This window comes from Ambystoma mexicanum, chromosome 1p, assembly GCF_040938575.1.
Source record: "Ambystoma mexicanum isolate Mex_15411 chromosome 1p, UKY_AmexF1_1, whole genome shotgun sequence".
Taxonomy (NCBI): domain Eukaryota; kingdom Metazoa; phylum Chordata; class Amphibia; order Caudata; family Ambystomatidae; genus Ambystoma; species Ambystoma mexicanum.
The window spans coordinates 556,568,915-556,591,597 of record NC_090921.1 but is presented as its reverse complement, the minus strand read 5'-3'; the positions used below and the strand labels follow the sequence as shown (position 1 = coordinate 556,591,597).

The following is a 22,683-nucleotide window of genomic DNA, read 5'->3' as shown; positions in this document are numbered from 1 at the left end:
GCAAAGGTTCTTCACAACAGCAAAAGTGTGAACAAACGTGAAGCTGCAAAGTGTTCAAGCCAATAGTGTTCAGGCAATCAATGTTCAGGCAGCGGAAACGTGTACAAGCCAATTCAGGTTGGCCTGCTTGATAAATGCCAGCATGAGATTTCCTCACACAGAGCTCCATCAAGGAGCAAGCAAGTGTCAGGTACCATATGTGCCCCATTCTGTAACGCTCACCTGACTCCCACAGAGGCGCTGGCCTGGTTCGCGCTGCTGTGACCTCTTCTAAGGTGATGTGCAGGGTTCGGAAGGCGGACTGGACCGGGCCCCCAAATCTGGCTTGTCTGGCTCGCAGAAGTATCCTTCTGTAGGCGAAAATAGGGGATTAACTGTCTGCGGGGTAATGCAATCGGCCTCCCACTTTCCCCTCTCACCCTCCTCAAAACCCTTCTGTGATTCCCCGTAGCGTCTCACCTTAGGGTCTGGAAGGACGAGCTCTCCATCCTGCTTCTGATGCAGGGGCGCGTTGGTATCCAGTTACTTCACCGGATTTTCGGATTGGTGAGAACCAAACTTGCTTGGCTTCCAGGTAAATTTTTTGATAAGAGGTTCCCCTTGTGTCCATGCATTAATGTACTAATGCTAGTGTCTTTTTCCCCATAGGGGCCGGGGTACGGAATGCCGGGGAACAGGCACCGACCCGAGATGAGGGGTGAAATCCTTGTAGAAATCAGGTAAGTCTTTAATGAGCGTTTTTTGGTCATGTCTTTTCATTCGCTCATTAACGCTGATGTCTTTTTTTTCCCCTTAGGGGCAGGGGTCCGGAAATGCCAGGATGCGGCGCGGACCCGAAATGAAGAGGGAATGAATCGACAGGTAAGTCTTAACATGGAGATTTAGCTTTCCTTATTCCCTTCTCTCTCTCACCTTTTGTTCTTGTCTTTTTCTCCCTAGGCGCTGGGGCATGACTGCGAATCCGGATGATCGCTGCTGAACATGGAGGAGCCCTGCAAAGGTGAGTGGAATGCGGCGCAGCAGCGATCGACGCGATGAGCTTTTAAATAAGTCTTCCTTTTCAGGATTGTCGGCGAGGTGTCTCCGGGATGCGGATTTAGCAGGTAAGGACTTTTCCTCCTTCTGTTCTCTTCTTCTCTTCCTTTGCAGGTGATCCAGGATGCTGGCAGGCGTGGCAGAAGTCAGGATGCAGGAGCAGACACGGTGAGTGTCCAGCTGCGAGATGCAGAACAACTCGAAGCACGTGTGGCTGTTCGGGTGGGGTTTAAATAGCCTTGGGAGAAGTTCCAGGTATGTATCCTTCCTCCAATCAGGTATGTATCCTTCCCCGACCACGCCCGGATGGTAAATTAGTCCCATAGGTAAAGTAGTTCCTTTCAGGCCTCAAGGAGGCCGGGATCCTGCATCATGGTCTGCATCAGGTAAGTGCACCCAAGCACTCTCATAATGAGCCTGGCGCCTATGGCGCCAGGACTGATGTCTTTTATGAGCCTGGCGCCATAGGCGCCAGGACACTGTCCAAAGGGCCCCTATATGGGGTTGCTGGGTCCTTTCTTGGGGACTGGATGTCCGCTTTCGGGGACGCAGGGCTTGAACCGGCTCCCCGGGAGCGGGCATCATGACACATTCGTCCCCATGGAGTGATCAACATATGCCCTTCACTTCAAAGGTAGCACAGGGAAAAACCGTGTGTCAGAACTTTCAGTTGATGGCAATCGATGCTTGCGCTCCCTTTTTCCCTTCACTTCATGAACAAAGGCGACAGGTGCACTCATTCAGAGTGTTTGCAAGACATTGCAGGTGGTTACTCTTGCCTGGACACAGTGTGGCCCGTCTCCATAGGCCCATCTCTAGCAGGTTCAAATTCTCTCCTCTCATGCCAGGTCATGCTGTTGTCATGCTGTTGCCATGCCATCCAGTCCCATGCTCTTCAAATGAGGGACAGCCGACGTTAAATGCGAGTGCAAAATGCTTTCAAAGCACCATGCTCTGCCTCCTTCACTCAAGAGAACAAGAGCTATTCAAACGTGGATCAGGCAAGAAATGCTTTCAGAGCGTGTCTTCCTGCTCATTGCTGCTCTGGCACAAACTTGTCTGGTGCAAAAGGCCATTCTCTTCTCGCTGCAAATTACAAAAGCTGCTCACAAAGCAATTCGAATTTCTTCTTCTGCTCTCCTCTGCTGCTGCTTCACTGCTGAACAATTTCTCACTGCTCTCTCACTCTCATCACTTGGCACAGATGCTGCAAGGTGTATCTCTCTCTGCACAGTCGGTCACGATCTTCTCTCTCCATGGCAATAGGTGTCATGCCACAAAGTCTCTCTAGCAGCAGACTTTCTGGGTACATTCTCAGAGAACAGCCATTGGACAAGGCGCACACCCTAAGGCCTCAACTTGGTCGGTCGGCATTCCCCAAAAGTGCTGCTGCAAGCGTCAAGGTCAGATGCCAATGTCTCATCATTGCTGCAAACAATGATGCAAAGTCACATTACACGGTGACAAAATTCAGTCTTTCTGGTGCTGCTTCAAAACGGCCGCATTTCTCATTGTGCGTTGAAGTGCACATTTGCTAGTCCTACACTTCCCCATGTCTCAACGGCATCCATGCTAGTTCCCCCCGTTCCCCCTGTGTCTCATCAATGTGTCAGTGCCTCTGTCTATTGTCTCACTAGGCCTGTCTCTCCCTGCAAAACAATGCATGCATGCTTGATGCATGACTCCTGCCATTCCATCCCTATCCTTTTCAAAACAAACCAGACAATTTCACATACTCCAGACATTTCACATTCAAATGCTGCACATTCAAACATGTCACAACTGCATTCAATTTCATTCCTTCTGTGTCACTTCCATGTCCTCTAAATGTCACAACTCTCCCCATTTTTCTTCATTAAGAATTCACAAAGCTGAATTATTACATGCTGAAAAATCAAATCAGTTTCATTCAAACAACCTCTCTCGTATACAATGCAATTCACATTCACACACGCACTGCTATCTCATGCTTCAAATTCACAGTCTGCCAGTCCCGCGCGTTCTCGAATGTCAACAAACATGCTTTCAATGCACACATTTAAACTACAAAAATTCCAGGAATGCAAGCTTTCAAAACATCCAAATTTAGCACGATTCCTTTTATCTGTCTTCCCTCTAAATGTTCTCAAAATATCTAGATCATTCGACAATATTTTTTTTTCCACTCGAAAACGTAGACAAAGTGCTGACGTTACCACTGCTGCAAAAACTGTGTCTCTCTGTTCAAATCAAAGATTTGCACATAACTACCTTCATGCACATAACTCTGTTCATGCAGGCATCTCTCTAATGACACAGTTTCACAATGCCTCAAGTTTTCATAGGCAAACTCTCTATGCATTCCCCTAGCCAATTCTCTAGGCACACTGCACATGTCTGCACTATCTCTTCCATTGTTCCGAGGTAACTTTTTCTCCCCATGAACAACATGCATTATATTCCTGCCCATCACTGCTGATGAAATTGCGTTTAATGGGTCTGATGCTTTTAATGGGACATTTTCCCAGTTACTAGTCACATCTCTGAGACGACATATTACTGAGTGCAAGTCAACAATATGTGGGCTCCCTTCTGTAGCTACACTTTTCACTTTCAATACAATTGATCCCTGGGATGCATCCCAGGAAGCAAGTGTATTGTTAAGCCGATTTCTTATTGCCTTCAGGTCACTAAGAAATGAACTCATTCTGCAGTTTCAATTATCCCGAGCGTCATTAATACAAAAAACTGTTTCCCCAGCATGGGGTCTGGCATGGATTCACATGCTCATGAATATTCCCCGTCGTCAAGCTGGGAATCCTCGGTAAAGGAAAAATCAGTATCAGTTTAGTTTCTGATCTGTCTTTCTTAGTAGTAACCAATCACTGATCTCTGGGTCATACTGCCCCCAGCCAATGACTGCCCTCTCCCTAAGCCCCGCCTCTGGTAGCCATCCTCAGAATTTTACTGCACGCTCAAGTGTTGGGAGTCCTCGTGCTTTAGCTCTCGAGGTTTTGCTGCGTTTTCGTGCTTTTTCAGATTTTCAAATTTTTTCGGTTTAATCGAGCCTCAAGCTCCACCGTTTCTACTTCCGATATCGGGGACCCGTTTTGGAATTCTTCTATGCCCTTCAAGGGTGAAGTTTTCGTCGAGTTTACGCTTCTTGGAGGATTCCGGAAGATCTACGGCCTACCTCAATGGACATGGCCCAGGACAAGGGAAGCTCGACGCCCGGATCCAAGCTTTTCAGGTGCTGCCCTGGATGCGGATTACAAATCGTTTTCAAGGAGGACGAGCATTCGCGATGTCTCTACTGCCTTCATGAGGACAAGACGCATGTGGAGAAGGACTGTGCGTTCTGCAAGAACCTTTCGGAACCAACCAAACAAGATCGTCGTTCCCGCCTCGCCGCCTGGCTGGAGAAGGGCACAGCAGGTGAGAAGGCGAAGAAAACGTCTGAGCGGGCTTCTAAGTCCTGTGAGGGCGCCCCGGCGACGGGGGCCCAACAGAAGGCCAAGCACCGCGAGTCCGCGGGCACCGGGAGCACTGAAAGGTCGGGCTCTTCGGCTGCCAGGCAGGGCGCGACTTCCCCGGCACATTCAACCACGAGCCAGCGCTCTGGTTCAGGGAAGAGGAAGTCCGAGAACCCGGGTAAGCTGCTGGAGCAGCCCTGGTCGATCTCGAAGGGGGAGCGAGGCGCTGACCCTCCCCCCAAGGCGAAGGCCCAGGACGCACCTAAGGTGGTGAGGGCTTTGATCCAGCCGGCAAAGGCCTCTATCGAAGTGGTTGCTGCGACCCTGGCGAAGCTGGCTGAGACTACGCCAGTGGAAACGGCCTCTGGGCCCAGAGTATCCCTGCCACCGCGGAGGGAATCCTCTTTCCAGCCCATCATTAAGACTCCCGTGAAGTCCCCGGCGGAAAAAGAGGGGGGGGGGCGGTGGCCATTACAGACTCGGAATCAGCCTCTGAGGAGGAGCTGGTGGAAACCGAGAAGGGCCTCAACGAGAGGTTCATAGGCCTCAACGAGAGGTTCGAGAAGGTTCGATCCCAGGGGACGGTCCCCGCTGACGTGATCGAAGAGGGCCCAGTGGAGCGGCCATCCCGTCCGTCGCAGCCATTACCCGAGCCCCAGGATAGCTTATGTACCGAGATAAGGACGAGATTACCACGGACCCCGACGGAGGATCCAGAACCAGGCCCGTCGGGAAACCCTCCAAACAAACGGAGGAGAGTCCACCCCTCTCCATCCTTCGTGCCCGCTAGGCCTGTGGACCCCTCATCCCCCTCGCCGGACCCTAGAGAGGATACGGCGACAGATACAGCGACTGGGACGGACGGCGGCGATGACACAGCGGACATCCCGTCATCACCCCCAGTCCCCCCCCCTCGGGCTTCTCCAGCCGACGAAATGGGCTCCTTTCACGCCATGATAACCAAGGCATCCAAGCTCTTCCAGCTCTGCCCTGAAGAACAAAAAAAGGAAGTGTCCCTTTACCAACGACAAGAGGCCAAGAGGAAGACGGTCCTCACAGTGCCTTTGCTCGACGACATCTGGGACGAGGGGCTTGCTGTCCTCAAGAACCCTTCCACGACACCCGCCAAGAGGGACAGGTACGAGAAGAAGTACCGAGTCCCCGATGCCGCCCCCTTGTGCCTCAGGGCCCAGCCCACGCCGGACTCTGTCGTCTCGGCAGCGGCTAAGAAGAAAGCAGCAGGTGCGGCGGCTTCAACTTCCACTTCCCTGCCGGACAGCGAGGGCAAGAAGTTGGACACCATGTGACGACTAGTCATGTCGGCAGCAACGCCGATTAAGGCGGCCAATGCCTTAGCGATCGTGGCCCGCTACGACAGGGAGCTCTGGTTCAAGATGGCTCCCCTGCCAGACTTCCTACCTGACGACAAGAGGGCAGAGGCCCTACAAATTCTGCAGGAAGGCGAGGTGGCTTCGGATCACACCATAACGTTGGTGACAGACATTGCCGATACCGGATTTCGCCAACTGGGCAACAGAGTTTGCCTCCGACAACGAGGATGGGTCAAGGCGACAGACTTTCGCCAGGACGTCCAGACCAGAGTGTTGGATATGCCGTTCGACGGCAACAACCTTTTTGGTAAGGCGGTGGACGAGGCCCGGTCTTGAAGGCTCTCCAGGCCTTCAAGACCGACTCGGAGACGGCCCGGGCCCTAGGGGTACTTCAACGACGATGGCCCTTTCGGAGATCCGGCGGTGGCTCCTCCACATACCGCCAGGCGGCCCGCTTCTCTTCCCAGGAGGCCTACAGAGGTCTGGGCAAGCAAGGGGGGGATCCCGCCGTAGTCGGCCAAGGAGGCCAAGGCGGCAAGGCCGCCTCCAAGCAAGACTGACCCGGCCGTGTCGTCGGGGCCCCCCACCGAAGCACCCCGGTGGGAGGCCGGCTGACGAAGTTCGTCAGCGTGTGGGAGTACATCTCCACGGACCGTTGGCCGGATCGACCTTTTCGCGACGGCGACGAACTCCAAGTGCCAGAGGTTCGCCAGCAGGTTCCGGCAGCCGAGGAGCATGGGCGATGCTTTCCCGTTCCCCTGGGACGGCCTGTTTCTATACGCGTTCCCTCCATTGCCGTTGCTGCTCCGCCTCATCAACCAGCTCAAGAAGTCCAGGTACAGAATGATCCTCGTCGCACCGGCGTGGCCGAGGCAGATCTGGTTCCCGGACCTTCTGGACTTGTCAACGTCCCCACCAGTCAAGCTGCCGGCAGACGCAGATCTTCTCTCCAGAGAAGGGGGCGCCATTCTCCATCACGACCCACAGTCGCTGAACTTGCAGGCCTGGCTCCTGCAGCACTAGAGTTTGGAGGGTACGATATTCCGGCTGACTGCAGAGAGGTTCTTGCAAAAGCCAGGGCGTCCTCAACTCTCAAGTGTTACGGTCATAAGTGGAAGAGGTTCTCTGTCTGGTGCCGTGCACAGAAGATTAACCCTCTGCGGATTACGGCCCCTCAACTACTGCTGTACCTACTGTCGCTGGCCAAAGCTGGACTGTCTCACGCCTCCATCAAAATACATCTGGCTGCCATCTCCCGATATACCAGGACTACGGGACGGGCGTCCTTGTGGTCTCAGCTCAATCCCCTGTATGGTTTCCCCTTCACCCAAAACTCTGTTTGTGTGTCTGTTCCCCTCAGTTTAGCCTATGCCAAAACCATGCTTCCCATTCTGTTGTCAGTCAGTCAGTGGCAGGCCTCAAGACTGCCAACTGCCAAGCTCTCTCAAGCTCTCTCTCTGCCTCATCGATCTCATCAAGGCCCATCAGTCTGCTTCACCAAGCACCATCTCCAGCCAACTCTCTCTCTGTGGCTCTCCCGATCTCTCTGGCCAACACTCAATCTCTCGTGCAGACTCCTCTTGTGCAGACTCACAACTCTTCAGTCCCCCTCCAGCCCATTCTAGCCTCCTTGGTTATAGTCTTCCATGACACACCATATTTCTATAATTACTTGCATTCTAAGAATGTCTCTTTCGGCGTATAGCAAAATGCCTGCCTGTCTGTGTTTGCGTGTTCCTTGTCTCGGCATGTCCTGTTACTGCGTGTCAAAGTGACATTGGAACATCATATCTTTCTTTCATGGCCATTCTGTGTGCGAAACACCATCTTGTGTGTCAATCATATCTCTAAATGTCTCTACAAAGCATAACAATGTGTGAGTGGCTTTACGTGCATTTCAAATATGACAGTGTGTGTGTGGTGCAAGCAATGCATTTTCTCTTAGCCTAAGCGCTATATCTAATGCAAACATAGATGAACAACAAATCACAAAACATAATCTTTACATGTCAACTATACGGTGTCTCTAAAACACTACATGGCACTTCAAATATATGGCAGTGCAAGTGTCATTCTATTTCAAATGGCAAAGTGGCAGCATGCTTCTCTATCATTCTAAATGGCAAGCACTATATGCAAACATATCAATCTATAAGCAAATCTGCAAATGCATACAAAGGTGACAGTCTAATATGTAATTGGGTAATGGTGTCTACTTCAGCAATGTACTATGGATAGCTAAACAGAATGCAATAATGGAATTATTCCATAGCAAAGATTCTAATGATTCTAACAGTGAGTCTAATAATTGGTAATGGTTCTCTACAGATAGTACCCATTCTTCTAATGTGTGTTATGATTTCTAATGATAATGATTCCAGGCTTCTCATTTTATCCAATTCCACAACATTGCTATTAGTATCCGGCACAATGTACTGGATACTAATCTTTTTTTTGTTTTGTTGTTTGTTGAGAAAGGATGCTTCAGTTTCTCAACTGGGGGGGGGGGTAATTATGGCAGCAATGGATCCAGAGAAGGGACTACATGGACCCTTCTCCCTTTCCACGACTGTCATTTGCTAGGCTGCATAGACACACTGCGAACACTGTGGTTCCCAGCGTTGGTGAGGGACCAGTGAGTGCAAGTGGGGTGGGAATGGGAAGGGGCAAAATGCCTAAAAAGGGGGTGGGGGCAAAGGGGACATGGGGCAGCACTTACCTGAGCACGCGGCGGGAGAAGATAGCAGCCGCTCGCTCTGAGGAGGCTCAGACGCCGGGATTACCATGTGGTAATACCCCTGTTTTGAGCCTCCTTTTTGGCTGGGAGCCCGGCACCCCTCCCCCCTCGCTAGATACTAATTGTATTGCGTACATACTATTAAATGTTAAAGGTATTTGTACCGCGCACCGTCACCAACGGAATTGGTCCCCAGGCGCTCTGGCGGATCTGTAAATGATAAGGTGGGATGGGTTAGTAAGGTGAAGAGGGAGTAGGATAGTGAGAGGAGTGGTGTTCTGTTGGCAGCTTCAGCTCGGTATACACCAGATACTGAGCTTTGGTGCAGGTATTGGATCGGTGTCAGTCCGTGCGTGCTGTTGCTCCGGCTTATGTGTTGTTGCAATGTCGTGAAGTGCGTGCAGCTTGTTGTGCGAGAGATGGTTGTGTGAGTTTTTTGACTGAGATAAGTATGGAGAGTTTGAGCTTATATTGGTTAGTGGGTTACCTGACCTTTAGCATGCTAACATTCACAATTCCATCCAAGTCTGGACATGCCAGCATTCACAATTCTATCTAAGGCTGGACATGCTAGTGTTCACAATGCTATCTAAGTCTGGACATGCTAATAGTCAATGTCCTATCTAGATGTGGCGCAGGCTAATATTCACAACTCTATCCAAATGTGGACATGCTAATATTCACAATTGTATCTAAGTGTTGCCATGCTAACATTCATGTTTCACCTGAGTGCGGGCATGCTAACATTCAAAGTCTGCAGGCCAATGTTCACAATTCTATCCAAGTGTGGACTTAGATGCTAATATTCACAGATTCTATCCAAGTCTGGACATGCCAATATTCACAATTCTATCTAAGTCCGAACACGCTAGTATTCAAAGTCCTATCCAGATGCGACGCAGGCCAACATTCACAATTCTATCCAAGTCTGGACACGCCAATATTCACAATTCTATCCAAGTCTGGACATGCTAATATTCACAATTCTAAGTATGGGCATGCTAATATTGAAATTTCATCCAAGTGCGGCGCTTGTTGACCTTGACAAATAAGTTAGTATGTAATGCAAGGCAACTTTGACAATCCTGTCATGACTAAGTTCAGTCTGGTGGTCACAAATCTTTGAGTGTACCTGGTGTGAGTCTATGGCAGTTTGTTAATGGGAGGTAAGATAGAGTGGCAGGGGTTCTCTAGAGTAGAGTGATTGCTCCACTGAAAAATGTTCAGTTTTTGTTGGTGTCTGTTGACTGCTGGCCTCACTGGCTTCCCCTGCGGACACCTGCAGACACATCTTGGAGCCGCCAATGTTGGAGCCGCCCTTGGCCTTGGGGCCCTTAGCCACAGGGGGCTGCCGGGCAGAGGGCTGCCTTGGGGAGATGGCTTTAGTAGTATAGAGTGAGACAATCGGGTGAGGGGGTGGTCTGGGAGGAGAGAGGGGAGGAATGGGAAGCAAAAGGGGAACGGGGACAGAGAACCACGTGGGCGCCAGTACCAGGAGGCACATCGTGCCTCTTAATCATAAAAATTCGGGACCCAGAAGGGTCTTGTGCAGGGCCTCACTCACCTGTGCAGCGCCTGGTGGAATGGCGTCTGCACGGCGAGTGAGGTCTCTAGGCTGTTCAACACACGGCCTCTAGGCCAATCAAGGGCCGGGGGCGGTCTGAGAGGCGGGAGGCGAGGAATGGGAAGCGAAAGGGGAACGGGGTCAGAGAACCACGTGGGCGCCGGTACCCGGAGGCCCACCGGGCCTCTTAATCATAAAAATTCGGGACCCAGGGAAATTAGGGAAATTGTCTTTTGCAAATGTTACCCTCTGTCCTGTGTCTCCCAGCACTACCGCTAGACTGAGTGAGACTTCTCGCTCCCCTCCTACATTTATTTTTGTTTGGAACATTGGACCCTTCTTTCGAAGTTCCTGTGTGGTGGGTCCTCTCCCCTTAATTTTGTATTGCATGATTTCCTATGGCAGCACCCCCCCACCTTATGTGGTGTACTGCCAGAACCCCTTGGGTCCCTTTTACAATGTTATTTTGGGTTCACTAGGTGAGTCACTAGACAAACAAGTACAGAAGTGGCCATCTCCCTTTTATGACTTTGTGTATTACATTTTGCAGCATAAGGCATCTTACACGGAGTACTGTGGGGACACTTTGTCCCTTTCTCTTTGGTTCAATTAGCATTATTGCTACTATCCAGGCAATAAAAATTCCTGTCGAATGACATGCACAAAGTGTGTAATAGTTGTCTACCGGCACTGGAACTTGAGGTTGGTGTTTCGAGCACCGAGGTCTTAACTTTGAGCAGCCTGTTTTGAGCACTGGGTCTTAATCGACCTCGAAAAGCCACACTATGAGGTATCCAAGGCAAAGCCGTCTCCAAGCTCAGACGCTCCCTTTACTCGGCGTGTTATTGAGCAGTCCACTGATGACCGAGAGACAGTACGCACACGCAAAACAAAACACAAATACCACCATTACAGAAATCGCACCAAAGGCATTGAAGGTTTGGGTTTGACCCATAAGTGCAAGGAATTAGGACGCACCCAGAGTTCGAGCACGATACATGCTGATACTGGGAGAAACACCCTTCAAGTTCAACACAAAAACATGGTGACACAGATCAGAACATAATGTTTACATCCACTCCACAAACACAAAAGGACGCTTGCCCCGAAGAAGCCCATCTACAGGAAAAGGGCTTAGTCAATATCTCACACTCAGACTAGGAGGGGGATGGAGAAAGTGTTGACATTTTTTTAGGCCAAAATACTGTCGGGGGATTCTCCTCTACATTGAAAGAAGTGGACCATGAAGGATTTTAAAGAGACCATGTCTAAAACTGTTTTTCATAGAACATTAAGAATGGAGAGGATATAAGAAACACGTTGACACTTCTCTTGAGGGACCTCTCGAAAGATGGCAAGGTGAGAGTAATTGTAACACACAAACAGGTATGGAGCACACATGAGTAATATTTCATACAATCAATTAATGGATACACTACCGCTGTCCCTAGTCAGAAGCACACCCTGTCCCTGTCAGAAAAGAGGGAGAGGATTGTCCCTATATACACAGAATGGATCTCGCAGTACATATAAAAACAATTCGACCATTGCCCGCCCTTCTCATGGCACCCTGGACATTTCAAATGGGAATGTGTTCTTTATGAAACGTTTTTTTTATTCACCCACAGAGAGGTATGTACACACAATGCATGGTCAGGGCAAAATGGTAACTAGAAATGCTGTTCCCAATCACAGCTTCTGTACAGTTATTTCATATTTTCAGTTTTTCATATATATAAAACAATTGATTATTCCAGCCCTTGGGCCGGTGTAGGATGTTAATTTGAACAAATAGTATCCTAATGTTTAGAAGGATATCAGCACTGGAAAAGGTCGAACGGTTTCGATGACTCAATTTATTGGGGTCATCTTCTTCAGGACCAGTAGTTTGTATTGTGGAAACAGTCACTGTTGTCCATCAAATAGTATCGGGTAGCCATTCCATGACCTAGAAGAGAGTTGAACAAGTGTTCACCTAGGTGTCGTGGAGTGGACGTTACTTTGTTCAGGGCTGTAAATGCCAAAGCAGGTTTTACAAAACCAACTCATCCTTTTGGACATTGACCATTGTCCCATTGAGGATCTCTCCCCTCACAACAGAGCACCTCGTAATTATCTCATAGTGGACTCATGTGAGTCAAATTGCCAAAGAGTATGTCATGTTATCAAGAGACATATCAAAACCCATTATTGCAGCCCATAATGGAGCATTTGATGGTTTACTTTGGTGCCCAGATGGAAGATCTGGGGGCACAAAGACGGGACGGCTTGCCCAAAGTGTGAGTGGCTCTTTCTTGAAAATGCATCTCGCTGTTTCCGGGAAAGGAAAAAATTATGAAATGGAGTCAGGTATGTGGGTCATATACGCCCGATCCCCATAAAGTTACCCACAACACAATCTGTGCTCATAATTTGAGTCCTGTCAAATAGGTCGACATGCAAGGTTAGAGTGATGCCATATTCCGATGATGAAGATCCCCACCCCAAGTCAAGTCCTCGCCATCGTAGGATCACTACCAATACACAGATCTGTTTAAAAGGGCTGTAAAACATTTTGGGATGAAGGCACTGGAGTCCGATACAGACACTGACATCATTGACGATATTGAAGGAAAAAAGAAAGAGTCCTACTGTATTCCCTTTAACAAATAAACATATTGCTCCCGTTTTAATCAAACCAGTGACTACAAACCGGTAAACCCCCGTATTGAGAAGATATACGAACGTTCATTGTCTGACCAAATGTATATCAGAGATCAGATTGCCCCAGATTCTTTGGCTGTTGCAACTGCCATAAAGAGAGCAAGGTCCTCCATTGTCTGTAAAGGAATATCCTCCAGACAGAGAAAGCAAGCTTATGTGTTCCTTTTGCCGCTACATCTGTACATCTGCAACATTCAGTGTGACAATAGCTGCTACTACAGTATTGATATTCCGGTATAATGGGATGACATGAAAGCATTGGTGAACCAAGGCCACCAAAACTGCAACCCACCTTCCAGAAAACACTTCCGAGGGGAAACTGCTAATGCAGTAATAAAACGCAGAATGTCAGGGTGCCCGGTTGCTGGAACAGTTGTAATTAAACTACATGCCTGGCTAAGGAGGACAGGATTCGAGAATAAAACTCTAGCCACTCTCCTAACTTTAAGCCAATCGAAGAATCACAGCAGTTTGCTAAAGCAGTTGACAAGGCTCTAGAAAGAGCAAAAAATTGCCTATGACAACCGAAAACACTTGGTCTGATCTCAGGGAAAGGTTACCAACCAAGAGGCTCCCCTGCAAATGTTGGTCCTTTTGGACCACATCCTATACGCTACCCAGCCAAACAAGTTTTAACAGCACAAGGAAGGAGGATGCTGTGCGAACATTTGGAACTCATGGTAAAGGAAGTTGAGTAACTCCGCCTAAAGAATTCCATCAAACCAATTCCATGGCATAAGATAAACATGGGCATTCCTTCATTTTATTTCCTATCTATGATGTGGCCGATTACCAGGGCAAACCAGTACAAGCTTTTGGCTGGCATGTGGAGAGCAGTGGGAGAGGGCGTGCTCAGCAGGCTGCAGTTTGTGTTGCCCGAGTGGTCTTTGCATCAGACTGTTGTGGCCCACATTTTTGAGAGTTGATGACATCCACTCGTGTATTCATTTGCAAACGGGCCAATCAGAAAGGCCCTTGTTTCTGCTCTAGGGAGAGCCTTAAGCAGGGAGATCAGGTCAATTACTTGCTAAACCCATGTAACTTCATGCTGATGTACACATTCTATCTGATTCACAAACTGCAGCTAGCCTTGAGAAAGTTCATATAGTTCATATACTGCAGTGGAACGATAATGTTGGTGCCCAGGGAGGGTTTCGTATGCAGACCTGCGCAATCTCACCTATCAGTGTGCTGTAGTGTTTCAGTGATCTGAGTCCAGTTAATACAAGAAAATTGGCAGGATTTACTATCCAGACCAAAGCCGTTTTCAGCTTCATGCTTGGCTTCTGAATTCCTGATATTTCAGGGTCATGATCAGTCTTATGGTTGAAGGCAGACCACAAAGCCCAAGGTTGCTGTTATCCTACAGATGGTGTGATAAACAGATTGGTCTTCTCAACATCCGTGACTAGGATGGTGGATTGAGCAAAGATGCATATCCACCAGCAACTGTTTTTTTATTTTTGTGGGGTTTTTGGGTTAAGATTTCATTGTGCCTACAAAACATCACGCCAGGCACCAGTGTTTTATTTTATCCCAATATCCAGCACATTCCCCACATGTCTTATGAGTTTTATATATCCTGGTACTAGAATATTTTTGGCAGAATAGAAGAGCAAGTAGCGTTGATGCATGCGTGTCTGCTGCAGTTTTCTTATCTGCCCTCCTCCCTTGAGTCACTTTGGAATGTTCCTAGTGAAGCTGTTGTGAGGTTGGCCAATTAACTGTTTGGTGCTGCAAGTGGCTATTGGGCTGTTTTGGTGCAAGCGGGCGCGGATGCGCTAATCGGGTACATTCGTCATTACAGATGAAAATATGTGGGCAAAAGTCCACATACTGTACAGAGGACCAGAGAACGTCTGGAGTATTTTAACCAAAAGCATCCAGCTCCAGTGGCTTTAAAACCCACAGACTGCCGCGGAGCGGGACGCAGAGTCGGGCGGAAGAGTCACTAGTCTCTGCCTCAAGGGCTTGAGGGAATGAGGCATCAACCTGGCAACGGACCGTGACTTTATGAATCAACTGGGACCAAAGAAATAGAACAGTAAGACAACTGTAAGAGCAGCTAACATTTGGGCCCGCTATACAGTGACTCATCTTATTGTGCACGTGACTGCAGGGCTCTCCCCTTTGAACATGTACACAAGATCTCATCTTCTCCAGGCGAGCCCACACCGGTCCCTCTCTGCCACCTTGTAAAACCACTGTTTGATCATCATACCTACCACTAGTGACCCTACTCATCAGCGGTAAAAGGACGAAACTGCGGGGCAGCGCTCTTTGATCGCCCTCTCAATGAGAGAAGGCTGGCTAGATTACCACACTCTGGTATAAAAGTGAGCAGAAAAGCAGGTGGAGCCCACTCTGTCCTGGCCACATACCCTGATCCCCCCCCCCCAGTTCAGTCGCACTGAGCAACGCTTCCCTACACCACGATCCACAGCGCTAGTAGACAGGCCACGTGGCCTTGTGGTACATGACCCAGACCCCTTTGCAATATAGCCTACCCTTCATCCCGGCATATTCCGACCACTCCACATCCAACACCCTAAATAAGCCGACGGCTTCAAGCATCTGTTTAAGGACTTGAAAGAGGGGTAAGGTAGAGACCGGGTCGACCACCGATACATTAGCCACCAAACATGGGCGCCAACCTTTAATACATCTCAGGTACTAAGCAAGAAAGCAAAACCAAGAGGGATATATTTTGAAGAGCACAGTGACTGTTGAAGAGATATCACAAACTGCTGACTCAGCAGACCAGCAAAGATGTGAAACCTCCACCCAGGAAAACAAAAGACCACAAGCCAATACCACATCGAATGATAATCGCATTGAGAGAGAGCCAATCCATTGGGGGTCGTCTGAGCGCACCGGACCATGGTGACGCAATCCACAAGCATGTGCCTAGCTCAGGTGGAAGCTCTTGGTATAAGAGAAACTCTCAACCACTCCGTGCCCCTCTTGCCGCATGGGCAGCACTGCGGGCACTCCATATCCTGGTCGATGGGCAATGAACCAGGAGTGGAGGATTCAGGTGAGCTGAAACCATCAGAATGTACAAAGCTTAACGAGACAACACATATTGACGCACCTGACACTCCAACAGACATCATGTTATACACACCCAAGGATCATCTAGAAAGCGAAGGTGTGAACGCAGTCACTACAAGAATCATTACTGAAGGAGAACGGCCCACACCACCACTTAGCCCTTTAGACCTGGCAGTCCAACAGCTCACCACCAGCCCAGAGAAGGCCATCATAAAGAACGACAAGAACCGTCCAGAGACGGTCGAAGATAGACAAGAGCAGAAATCGGTGGAATTAAAGAAGGATGCCTATGTCAAGCCAGACCATGCTCAAACAGGGATAGCGATACCAACTAAACCTACCCAGTCCAATCAGAACCACACTTACACAGTGGAATCGACATCTAAAAGAAAAGAAAAAGCTAGAAAAGCAACAGAACTGTGGATGCAATTACAAGATCAGACCCGGCTCAAAGAGATAGAGAAGCAAAGGGATGGCAACATAATCCCCCTCAGGAGTGCCCGCCTATCATTGGATCCATTGGAACTGAACTCAATCATGAGCCCACATGAAAAAATGAAAGGCTACCAGTGGAAATCAACTGGAGATGGGAACCGGAGACACTGCTCGTCTAGTTTACCACCAAAGAAGAGAGAAGTGACAGGGAACGGAAACTGGACATTTTGCACAGATCCCAAAAAGAAGAAATACCTACAACCTATGACCAAAGTCAACAGAATCCCCCAGAAATACCGGACCTTAATACACTGAATGAATTGCTGGGAGCTCACCCATGTACACAATTACCAACAACAATGCAAGAACTACAATACCTTTGAGCACAACAACAACGCAATCTGATTCCATATCTAAAACTGCATGAGGCAAATGTCGATGAGATAAAAGATCAGGCGAACTTATTAGCCCTTATGCATACGAAACACATTCATATTGCGAATGTTATGGCTCCGCTTCAGCAACGACTGGAATATGAGGCCGAGACAAGTCGGACCTGGCAAGCGAGACTATCCGATATCGCCATTGCCGATCGTGCAGAGAGTACATGCAACCACAGCCCTAATGTCATTAATGAAAGAGATGTCTAAAATAACAACTAAACTGACAGACTCCCCACCTTGCTCCACAAATGTACCGCAATCGGCCCAGGTACAACCACATGTGCCACAAAAAGACCATTAACAATTCCCTAAAAAGATATCGACCAAGATAGTAGGCACCCAGCCTAAGCAAGACAACCACAGAATGAGATTCAAACTGTGAATGAACCACAGACTTTCCAAATCTTCTCAAAACAAACTATCATGAATCCTCCACAAAAGACAAAACCCAACAGGAAAAAGACAGCAAAGCGGAATATGGGCTCAAAAGCATTCCTAAGGAATCTCACGTTACCACAAACGACCCATACCTGGATAATACCCCGGCCTACAAGCCAACGATCGGAGCCCCAACAGCCCATAAAACATGCAGATCCACACAATAGCTGTAAAACATCAAGCAACATTCTCATGATGCAAAAGGATGAGGATGCCAATATACAGAAAGAACTAATGAAGCTTTCGAGATATGAAGTGGAATCTGTTTTAGAGACGGTGGCCTATGGACAAGAACCCAATGAGGAAGAAATTCTCATACTGGACCAAAACTCAGTTAATAATACATCAGACGAACAAAACACAATCCTGACCTGCGAAGAGATCTCAGATGAAGAGCTGGAGATCTCCAAGAATCACCTGAGTCAAAGCCAAGGCGAAAGAAGGTATGCCGAAAGAAAAACAAAAGAAAACCCACGACCCAGGGAACAATCCAAAAACCAAAGCAACGATAACAGTAGAAATTTTGTGAGGAGAAACTTTGCATACCTCCTGTTGCGAACATCAATCTTTATAAATCCTAAAAAGATGCAAGAAAAGTTTTGGATAACACTGAAGCAAACAAAGCAATCAAAAACCCCTGTGATAATAAATAGAACGAACACACTACGCCTACTAGGAGCATTCCAGGAGCTGAAACACTTAAGATCTCAAGACATTTACCTCGTCAGATTCATAGGTGACGACACGCTGAACATGGTAGAAATCGAATAGAAGGCCAAGACAATCATGCAAGAGAGATTAGATATTACAAACCAATTTGAACACATAGGCTTCAGTTGCACGACGAGAACAGAACTGAGGACGAACACAACAACTCACCCTTCAAAAGATCAACAGAGGAACCAGGGAATCTTTTACCGTGAATCTAAGGAGAGAAGTATCTATACTGAATACACAGACTGATATTTCCTATATAACACCAAAAGGGAGAGCCAAAGAAAATCTGAATAAGACCTATAGATCGGGTTTTGACAAATGTAAAGAGAGGAATGCAAGAACAAACCCAACCACCCAAGAAATATAACAATTACCAGAGGCCAACCAGGATGAGGTGAAATTGATCTCATGGAACACCAGAGGGTTTGGCCATCTTTTTGAGCACACAAACACAACCTTAACTGATGGACACATCATATGTCTACAAGAATCGTAGATGACCCAGCCACCAGTCTGTGAAGGATATACGGTCATCCATAATCCAGCACAAACTCAACAAATGGGAAGACCATCAGCAGGGCAATTGATGCTGATAAAAATGGACTCTCCTTGGACACCAACTGAATACAAAAATATATATCCCTGGATACAGTTTGTTGTTCTGCAAAGAGAAAAAGCACTTGGGCCCCAGAAGAACAACATAAGGGACCCCTCAACCCTACTCATAGTCAATCTCTACTGGAACCCAGTGGCAATCAATGAGACAATCTTCATTGATAAACTCATGACTGAATTCGACCGCATAATCACAATACATCCCACCATTGGGATAGAGATATGTGGCGAACTGAACATGCACCTAATGGACCAACAAAGGAAAACCATAGAACCGAACATATTACCGATCAAAGAAATGGAGATGAGATCCCTGATGAATGCAGGAATATACCATAACCAAAAAGAAAACAAAATGATTCCAACCTGGAAACGACGTTCTGCAGAGTCTATACTGGACTACATTTACATCTCTTCAGGTATCCAAGTTTAAAGAAAGATGAAAATACTGCATACCATCCATAGTGATCATAGCTTATTAATGTTGACATGGTCGACACAAGGCACACAAAGACATAAACAGTATCTTCCAGCAATGACACTCAACATGCAACAAACGCGTCTCAGAATTAACCCAAACCAGATGGACGCCATGATAGGAACCTTTTTGTCGACAGAGAAAACTTCGATCGAAAAGCTTAACTACATATGGCTCTTGATCCCATACGAGAGAATAAAGACGCTCAGTTTAACTTGCAAATTCTTGCATAAGCATCATTATGATCCCTTAATCAGAGAAAAAAGAGCTGAGGAAAAAATGTAAACTCCTAAAAAAAAGAACTCAACCCAAGTTCCAAGCAAGCAATCCAAAAAGAAAAAAATGTCTACCGAAATTGGATAGACACATCAAAGCACATTACTACAGGCAGATGCAGAACAAATGCTCCACTACCTTAAAAACCGAAACACTCATCATACTCGACACATCATCAACTTACACAAAACGTTCTAGAAAAGCATTGGATAGAATATTTTGCTGAACTATACGGAAGGAAGCACACAGCAGCGATTGACAAAAGCCCCAATGCCACTAAGTGGTCAATTTCCAGCACCAAAGAGGATATCATCCAAATAATCGTCAAGCTAAATACGTCATGGGCTCCTGGGCCTGATGGGTTGTCAAATGAAGTCATAAAGAGAGGCCCAGACCTATGGGCAATGTTGATGGTTGAACTCATAACCATAATAAACGTGCACAACATAATACCATCCACATGGAGGTCCGCAACTCTTATCCCAATATACAAACATGGACCAAAAGAAAATCCAGCCAACTATAGGCCAATAGCCCTGCTAGATCCTTTGGGGAAAATCTTCGCTACAATCCTGCTGCAAAACCTAAAAACATGGGCAACGGATGAAAAGCGGTTTGCCAAGAGGCAAACAGGTTTCATGCGACAAGTAAGCACAGAAATACATCTTTTCCTACTGAACCTAGTAAAGCAATAAACATGAGGACAAAAACAACAGTCTGGATGGCGTTTGTTGATCTGCATTTAGCGTTCAACACCATAAATCAGCAGCTCCCCTGGAATAAGCATGAAGATTGGAAATGCCCAGACCACATCTTGCAGCCGATCAAACTGCTGTACTCTGATACCAAAATAAGAGTAAGACTGGCCAATGGTGGGATCCATACAATCGAGATAGAAACATCAAACGGCCTTAAACAAGGCTGCCCGTTTGCACCGACCTTATTTAACTTGTTCACAGTAGAGATAGAAGAAGTGAGCGATCCTAAAGTCAATCCACCTAAAGTAAACGCCACACCATTGCCCATAATGATGTATGCCGATATTATACTGCTAGACAAAACCCCACAGGGTCTACAACACAGCATGGACCGACTATCAACATACATCGCCAACCATGAGCTTAAAATAAACATCGATAAAATTAAAATAATGGCCATCAGGAAGCCCAAAATCAAGGAATGGAGCCCAAACATAAGGATAAATGGTCAACTAAAGGTAGTGCAGTCCTTTAAATATTTGGGAATTAAGATCAATCAAATTAAAGAAGAAACGGCATGGGCCGAGATGCTCCAAAGGAAAACTTTTGCGCTTGCAAGAGAAGGAGTCCTACTACACAAAGTATGCGAAATTTTCCCACAATGCCAATAACAACTTTTTACAAAAAAGTTATTCCAGCATTAGTGTACGGTCCAGAAACATTGATAAAACTGGATCCAGCGATCTGGGGCAAACTAGAGGCAATATTCTGGAGGAAAATATTAAACCTACCATCGAGTTTCCCAATACCACGAATAAACTTCGAGTTGGCACTACAATCTATAAGTTCGATAGTGTCCTGGAAAAACTGTCTATCGAAAGATAAGCACAGAGGAACACATTCCCACAATTGAAATAATGTGAATAACGCAGAACGCAACCTGCGTAACAAACCCAAGTGAAAGGACGCAAGAGCAGAAGCAATACCTGGTCCAAGAAGACATATCAGCGGGTATGTTGTTACATCGGCCACAAAACGCAAAGAAAAGCCTGAGGTGGAATAATTGGTGCAAGACCATCGCAGAGAAAAATACTGATAAAGAAAAGCTGAACTGCGAACTAGAAACAAGGGCAATAACACAACTACCTGAATACTTGAAGATCTTTCCAGATCCAAGAATAAGATAGTTATACATGAGGCTGCGCCAGAATCTACTACCCACCAGAGCAAGAATGGCAATAATCAATCAACAGGACAAAGGAAACCACAATGTAGATTCTGTGACCAAAATGGAACCTTAGAATCTCTACACATCATCATAATGGTATGTCCGAAATTACAGGACCAAAGAGCACTATGCAGAACTTACTTCAGCACGAGTAAAGAATCGTACACCGCAGAAGAACGATGGGCACAAATACTGCTGGGACAGGACAACAAATTGATATTCATCATAATATCATTCTGGGAAAAAATCATGAGATTAGAACCAGCCAGATGAAGTAGATATGATTCTTCGACCTGAGGAACACAAGAGATCCAGTAAGGAAGACTCGGAATTCACTGTAGTATTAATGAAAGAAACATGTATGCAATGAAAAGTTTATTTATAAACTACATCATTTTAAATAAAAAACTAAAAAAAACTATTTTTTTGGGGGATGTCCTTGCACTCTCCCAAATGTGGGCGTAACCACCCTGCTTCGTTCAAGTAAGATTACAAATTCCTGATTTACCAGTCTTCCAGCTGACCATTCCAAAAATAAGCAATCTGCAGAATGTTGTACTCCTCAGAAGCAACCATACCTGTAAGGTATGTAACTTGATCTGTTTGCTATTTCTCCAAAACCTACATTAGAAGAAATAAATGTTTTTGTGGGGGGAGTCGGTTCATTAATAGATGGATTGCCTCTTGCATTGTTATATTATCGGAAGATAAAGAAAACTGTGGAGTCACTGCATTGCATTTATGCCATTTAATCGCTTTACGCACAGTGCTGTATGGGCCTGGCCACTTCTTCAGTGCCTCATACTAAGTTATGAACCTGGACCCAATGCTGCTTCTTATTTGACCACTTCCTTAATCACTTAGCATTCCTCTGTTCGTTTTCATCTTTGCACAAAAATGTCCTCTGATCAGGCATAGAGGCATCAGTGGACCGCTTGCAGCGTCCTGTATTATAATTTAAGCCATAATGAGCAAATTATATGATGGAATTGTTTCTGCTAATACTTCTGAACCGCTTGTACTACCTTTTAACAGCAAAGGCATTGTTTTACTGAGCTCATCCAGTTCAAACTGGTAGGACCTATATTCTTTGTGAAACCAGAGGAAACGACCGGATTGGTATTGCTTTAATCTTGGGGCATTGCCACCAATGAGTCCACATTCGAACATCCCCTCTGTACATGGATTGCTTTTGGATGCTGTTGTGCTCGATCACGTTTGTAAGCTGTTTTGAGGGAACTGGGTATTTTGCTGCACCTATATTGTTCCATTATGTTTGAAGTTATTTGGAAATCTTCGTGAATGCCTGTTTTCTTTGTTTCAGTGCTACACCAAGCAAGGGCTGGAGCTGACTAGAATAACAGTCATCAACTCGGAACTGAAAGTGGTGTATGATACTTTTGTGAAGCCGGAGAACAAAGTGGTTGACTACAATACACGGTGAGCAATTTATTTGAGCATCCTTCACTATGTGTTGAC

At 46.8% G+C, this 22,683-nt stretch overlaps 1 protein-coding gene across 1 annotated transcript in view; it reads left to right on the top strand.

Moving 5' to 3' along the window:
• The window catches only part of REXO1 (RNA exonuclease 1 homolog), a 1,041,135-nt gene that overhangs the window by 908,149 nt on the left and 110,303 nt on the right, over positions 1–22,683 (top strand). The window contains exon 13 of the mRNA XM_069649491.1: positions 22,529–22,644. Within this exon, the coding sequence (XP_069505592.1) occupies positions 22,529–22,644 (116 nt within the window). The remainder of the gene's footprint in view (positions 1–22,528; positions 22,645–22,683) is intronic.